At 39.6% G+C, this 6,995-nt stretch overlaps 1 protein-coding gene across 2 annotated transcripts in view; it reads right to left on the reverse strand.

Moving 5' to 3' along the window:
* Nucleotides 1-3,728: 3,728 nt before the first annotated feature.
* Nucleotides 3,729-6,995, reverse strand: part of LOC142937883 (uncharacterized) — a 10,777-nt gene continuing 7,510 nt past the window's right edge. For both annotated transcript variants that reach the window (XM_076080988.1, XM_076080987.1), the window contains 2 exons: nucleotides 5,866-5,998; nucleotides 3,729-4,432 (listed from right to left, as the gene is read on the reverse strand). In XM_076080988.1, coding sequence (XP_075937103.1) covers nucleotides 4,416-4,432; nucleotides 5,866-5,998 — 150 coding nt within the window. In that variant the 3' untranslated portion in view covers nucleotides 3,729-4,415. The remainder of the gene's footprint in view (nucleotides 4,433-5,865; nucleotides 5,999-6,995) is intronic.

Here is a 6,995-nt window from a genome sequence, read left to right on the forward strand (position 1 = left end):
CTCTCATATTACACATTTATATTAAATTCCTCTCCTCATGTTGTTATATATCAATATATATATCCTCATATTCTCTGTTTTACGGACATTTAAAAGGACTCAAGTTTGCATGAATTCTTAAATCGTACTCCTGCATTATTACAGTAGATCACGAGATTCAAACATATTGACGTTTTACGTCCCAAAAAAAGTATTAGTATTATTGCCCTGGTGTGTTTCACAGCAACTGGAATATTAAAGATTCAGTGTGCAAAAAACACCAAGTACACCCACGCTTCTGTCTGAAGAAGAACATTGCATGAGATCGTAGAAGCAGCTCGTTTAGAAGTTAATTTGTTTATTCTTTTTTTTATTCTTCTTCATGAAAACGGATTTCAGATTTAATATTCCATTTAGTTCCATCTCTACTTCACTCCATAATATGCTGAATTCCAAAAATCTTCCTCAGAACCCTTTTTTAAAGTTTCTTATAAAAGTCTTCACACATCGGGGGGCGTTTTGTTTTGTGCGATTAATTCACTCGTCAGTTTCTTTCTTTTGACTGTTGTTTTTTAAAATGTGACTTTCATACAGAACGTAAATATTATGCAGAGAAAAAAAAGACACTTTTAAAAAGTGGGATGGACTTTTCTGAATTCTCGCAGCTCCAATAAAGTCATCAACCAATCACGGAACCAGGAGAGCAAACTTTATTACTCCTTTCAACCTTGACAAAGGATCCACCCCTTCACAATAAAAGCCCTAGATATATTTAGCTACATTCAGCTGACAGGAAACTCAATCAATCAATAGTTTTGATGCTAAATATTTTAATGTTGTTTACGCCGCCCGTGTGTGAAGAACTTTATTTTCTATTTCTTAATTTAGGAGTTGTTTTATTTACAGAACTTGTGCCAGTTGAATTAGAGATAACTGTATAGTTCAAAACCCTGAACATTAATATCATAACTACAATGTTAGTAAGTGAAAAAGTCTCTGAGAGAAACTCAACGGAGCGAAACACAAACAACAGCAGAAGATTTAACAGTCGGTTAAAACCATCAACGTGAACGTGAAAAAACACTGTAGCAGCTCTGAGAGGTAGCGCAAGCACCGTCGGTACGCAACCGTGTACAAGTACACAAGCACCGTCTGTACGCAACCGTGTACAAGTACACAAGCACCGTCTGTACGCAACCGTGTACAAGTACACAACCAGCGTCTGCACGCAACCGTGTAAAAGTACACAACCAGCGACTGTACGCAACCGTGTACAAGTACACAACCAGCGTCTGTACGCAACCGTGTACAAGTACGCAAGCACCTTCTGTACGCAACCATGTACAAGTACACAACCAGCGACTGTACGCAACCGTGTACAAGTACACAACCAGCGTCTGTACGCAACCGTATACAAGTACACAACCACCATCCGTACGCAACCGTGTACAAGTACGCAACCACCATCCATACGCAACCGTGTACAAGTACGCAACCACCATCCATACGCAACCGTGTACAAGTACGCAACCACCATCCATACGCAACCGTGTACAAGTACGCAACCACCGTCTATACGTAACCGTGTACAAGTATGCAACCACCGTCCATACGTAACCGTGTACAAGTACTCAACCACCGTCCATACGCAACCGTGTACAAGTACGCAACCACCGTCTATACGTAACCGTGTACAAGTACTCAACCACCGTCCATAAGCAACCGTGTACAAGTACGCAACCACCGTCCATACGCAACCGTGTACAAGTACACAACCACCGTTCATACGCAACCGTGTACAAGTACGCAACCACCATCCATACGTAACCGTGTACAAGTACACAACCACCGCGGAAATTTAGGGAAGCTAGCATTGGTACTGACATGGAGCTGGGAGCATTGTATTGCATAATGTGGTTAGTAAACAGGCATGCTACATACAGTGCAGGAGTGGGTGAAGGAGGAGGTGGAGAGCGCTTCCCCCACCTCTGAGCCTGACCTCACCTGACCCCAGAGACGCCGCCTGATTGGTGCAAACGTGTCACCACAACGACGTCCTCTAATAAAAAAACAAACACCGTGTGCAAGTTGTTTGTCGGTGAGTAGCGTCTCCGTGTAGAGAAGGAAGAGGGGCGGACGTATCGTTATTATACAAAGTGCTGCTCCGTTAGCGCTCCGGCTAAACGAGGCTCTTATGTAAAAGCGTTGTGTAATAAATACTGTAAACATGCACAGGTTATGAGAGATGATTTAGCTCCACGACAGCAGCTTATTTCCTCAAAAGTTCTCCAGAAACAATCCGTCCTGCTGCTGCAGCTTGGCTCCCTCGCTGGTGTTCTGGCAGCGTTTCTAAAAGAAACGCTGAGTCGACAAGGACAAGCTGAACTTGATGAATGTGTTGGAATCGAGCTGCTAATCAGCCGAAAACGAGCTCGTTCCTCTGAGTTATTGTAGTTTAATATCTCCGTGTTTATGTCTCCGGATGTTCAACAACAACAAGAATACAGGATGAATAAAAACTGCTTCATCGCAGAGTTTTATATTAGTGTTGGGCAGATTGATACTACTGGTACTACTGATATTACGTACTATTGATACTACTGGTACTACGTACTACTGATACTACTGGTACTGTTGATACTACTGGTACTACATACTACTGGTACTATTGATACTAATACTGTGTCCCAACTGCTGATAAACAGGTTGTGAGTATAGAATACTCAAAAGATAAAAATAGATGCTGGATTTTGAGTGTTCTCTTGATGTCCCACAATGCATTGCACAGAAGATCCTCTCACAGCCAGAGGTGGAAGAAGTATTCAGTAGCGATACTTCAGTGTTGAAATACTCTGTTACAAGTGAAAGTCCTGCATTCATAGTAAATAAAACTACAGAAGTATCAGCATCAAAATATACTTTAAAGTACTACAAGTAAAAGTACTCATGATGCTGAATAATATATATTCTATGGTAGTATTATAACTGTTGATGCATTAATGAGTTCGTCAGCTCTTTGTAATGACGTCATGTACTGCTGGTAGTTTGATCTGTAATAATACTTCATTTATTAGATTATATTTAGTTTTAATAATCTCAATCTGTAAAGACTTTAAAGTTGTTAAATAAATGTAGTAGAAGTATAAAGAAAATGTAAATATTCAAGCAAAGTAGCTTAAAACTGTACTTAAGGCGAGACACTACGGGGAAAAACATTGCAGCACAAGTCAATCTTGAGACTATATTTATTTAATACTTTGTTTATTTGCGTCTGTAGATTTCTCCTAAATTCACCAAAAAGCCAAATTTGCATATTTAAACATTCATCTTTTCTTACCATAAGCACCAGTAGTGTCTCCTCTAAAGTACAGCACTGGAATAAATGTACTTATTTCCACCAAAGCTGCAGTGAATACGTTAACGAATAAGTGTTGGTCACCATGATGTCATGAGTGAGTTCCTGTTCACAGTGGTTCAGTTCATTTATAAACACAGTAAACAGCATCAAATGATTCAATTAACTGGGACTTAGGTTTGAATGATGGTAGTTGGTTTATGGGAATAAATATTTTCTGTATTATAATTAACTAAAATAATATAAAACAAAATAAGATCTTTCTCGATTTCACATCATGAATCCCAAAAAATGTGTTTGGGACCAAAAGGACGAACTCTTTGAAATACTGAAGACGTTACTCAAACATAAAGAACATAATTAGCATCTGCAGAATAAAATGAAGAAGTCGAGAGAAAAATAAAAGAGGTTGTTTCATTGGATCACGTTAGAGCACGTGAACGTGAACACGAGAACTATTTATCTTTGTGTTTTTAAAGATGTTGGTTTGAGTCTGAAGTATTACCAGCCTCGTCCTTTAGCTCTGTTAAAATACGTCAGATCTCCTCGAGTGAGTCCACCACCTTTACGTTTGTGCACCATGAACACCAACAGCAGCAGCCGGATGATGAAACTCTCACGGGTTCGTCTCCATGTTCATGTTCGACTCTCAGCAGCAGCATCTCACAGTTTCAGTTCAGCTCAACACCAAGTTTCTAATTATTTGGCATCAAAAGTGGAAACTCTATCTGCAGCTGTTGCTTGGAGACTCATCCAGGAGGTCAGAATAATCCCGTTTCCAAAGAGACGGACGTCCACTTCCAGGAGGAAGTAGTCAGAGGAGATAAACTGCTACCGGTGGATGAGATAAGCGGCATGTGATTCGTCCTTTCCTCCTCAACAAATATCCACTCGGCGGCGAGGTGTCGGAGGTAGAGCGTCAGGCTCGTCGTGCAGCAGGAAACAACAGCAAAGAACAGGAGGACATCTTGTTTTGTTTTTTTTCATCCGGTGCAGGCGCTTGAGGACGATATAGTGCTTCAGAAGGTCGGAGGGGAAAACGGCGTGGTGTCGGTCAGGAAGTCGGTGTCGCCATCTTTAATCAGGATTTTAAAATCACTGCAGACAGAGAGAAGGCAGAATGTCAGGTGTCATATTTAAAGTGTGTGTTTTTACATCTTGGATGAACAGAGGTGCAACGAAGCAAAGTACATTTAACTATCTGAGACACAACGTAAAGGTTTCAGCTTTAAGGGGAATCTGTTGCCTGGGTCCAGACATTTGACTCCGCCCACTCCATCGAGTTCTAGTCGACTGATTCGTCTGGTATCGTGACATGAAACAGTGCTTTCTCTATTGGAAAGTGATCGGGTCCATGAGCGCCACCGGGACAAATTGTTAACCAATCAGCTGAGCACGAGAACCATAGATATAATGTGTTAAAGCTGCATTCTCTCTAGTGTCCACCAGGGGGCGACTCCTCTGGTTGTATAGAAGTCTATGAGAAAATGACTCTACTTCTCTCTTGATTTATTACCTCAGTAAACATTGTAAACATGAGTTTATGGTCTCAATCTCTAGTTTCAAGTCTTCTTCAATACAGCATGATGTTCATTTAGTACATTATGGTCCGTTTAGAGTCAAACAGACCATAAAGCAGGGGATGCTTTAGGGCGGGGCTACACAGTGATTGACAGGTCTCTACCAGAGACGTATACGGTGTCTCTACGTCACTCCTCCTCATTCCAGATATGGTCACTTCCTGTTCACTGGTTGCAAAAAACAACAACATGGCGACGACCGTAAATCCAAGATGGCGACGGGGAAACTTTCAAACTCAAGGCTTCATAACATCAGTCCACAAACCAATGAGTCACCACGGCTACGTCCACTTCTCATATACAGTCTGTATAATTCAAATTAACGTAGCTGAGCGGTCAGAGTGGCGGACATTTTTATGTGAAACGTTGCCATTGTGACGGTTGTAGGCTAACTTCCGTATAAACTAAACCGACTTACTTAGAGAAGCAGAATAAATGAGAAACATTTAACATCTTAACACTTTAACATTCTCGTCAACAGATGACTGACAACTTTGTTCAGCTCATTCTCTGTAAAATGGTTAAAAAATCTTTGCACTTTGCACTACTGTTTAGTTAGTTAATTTAATACTATTCTAGTTCATTGTAAATATTGCGCATTTTTATACTCAATATTTTCTTTTCTTTTTACTCTGTTACTTGATTGCTTACCTGTATCATAATGCTGCTGTAGCCAACAAATTTCCCCTTGCGGGATTAATAAAGTATCTATCTATCTATCTAATCAGTGTAGCATTAAAGCATGGTGGAATTAGCTAGATAGCTAACTAGCGGGCAGTTGGCTCACTGGCGAAGTTAACCAGCCATTTTCAAAAATACAGAACTTTTAAATTCTAGTGGAGATCCTGACATTTCCAAAGATACCAAATCTAACGGGCTGAAATTTGGGGGAAAATGTCAAAAATCCGTTACAGAATGTCAGAGCGTCATAAAGTAGATGATGATACTTACATCCCCAGTTGAGGGCGATGCCCGCGATGATGATGGCGAGCCCTCCCAAGATGGCGACGACAGACAGAATCATGGCGTTACGGCCCAAACGGCGAGCGCCGTCCACGTTGCCCTGCTGCAGACTGTTTCGGGACTGAACAGTAAAAAAACAGTGAAGAAGAACTTTAGGGTTATTTGCTTTCTGCTGGAGCGAAGATTGATCCTGCTAAATATAAGTCTACAGCCAGCGGCCGGTTAGCCTAGCTTAGCATAAAGACTGGAAACAGCTAGCCTGGCTCTCTCTAAAGCTCACCAATAAACATGTTTCTTTATGTCGTTTGTATTGTCCAAACTAAAAGTGTTATAATGATAATTCATCATTTTATAGTGTGTTATGTTCTATCAGTAACTTCCTTCGCTGGTTATCTGGCGTCGGTCTGGAGCCAAGAAATAGTCGATCCACCAACAAGACTTCATTAAACTGTCGTGCTTCAGATCTTTGTGTCCGGCAGCTTGAGTGTTTTTCGGCCCTAATGGTGCAACTTTAACTACATTTAGACTGTTTCATTGGATTCCACACACACGTTTGTGGTGGTATTATGTGTCAGCAGCATCACCTGCATTTGTTTTGTTTGTCTTTTCAACAACCAGTCTGTTAAGAATGATGATATACTACAGGTGAATTCATTAAAGATGTTTGTATGCTGACAAATTAATGGAATAAATCCATCATTTTTCGGAAGCAGGCTTTTATTAGTACAAGTTATTATGTGTTTGTATTAGTTATTATCTGTTTGTATTAGTTATTATGTGTTTGTATTAGTTATTATTATCTGTTTGTATTAGTTATTATCTGTTTGTATTAGTTATTATCTGTTTGCATTAGTTATTATGTGTTTGTATTAGTTATTATTATCTGTTTGTATTAGTTATTATCTGTTTGTATTAGTTATTATCTGTTTGCATTAGTTATTATGTGTTTGTATTAGTTATTATTATCTGTTTGTATTAGTTATTATCTGTTTGTATTAGTTATTATCTGTTTGCATTAGTTATTATGTGTTTGTATTCGTTATTATTATCTGTTTGTATTAGTTATTATCTGTTTGTATTAGTTATTATGTGATTGTATTAGTTATTATTATCTGTTT

This window comes from Anarhichas minor, unplaced genomic scaffold, assembly GCF_050575085.1.
Source record: "Anarhichas minor isolate MPS153535 unplaced genomic scaffold, ASM5057508v1 ptg000077l, whole genome shotgun sequence".
In the NCBI taxonomy this organism is placed as follows: Eukaryota; Metazoa; Chordata; class Actinopteri; order Perciformes; family Anarhichadidae; genus Anarhichas; species Anarhichas minor.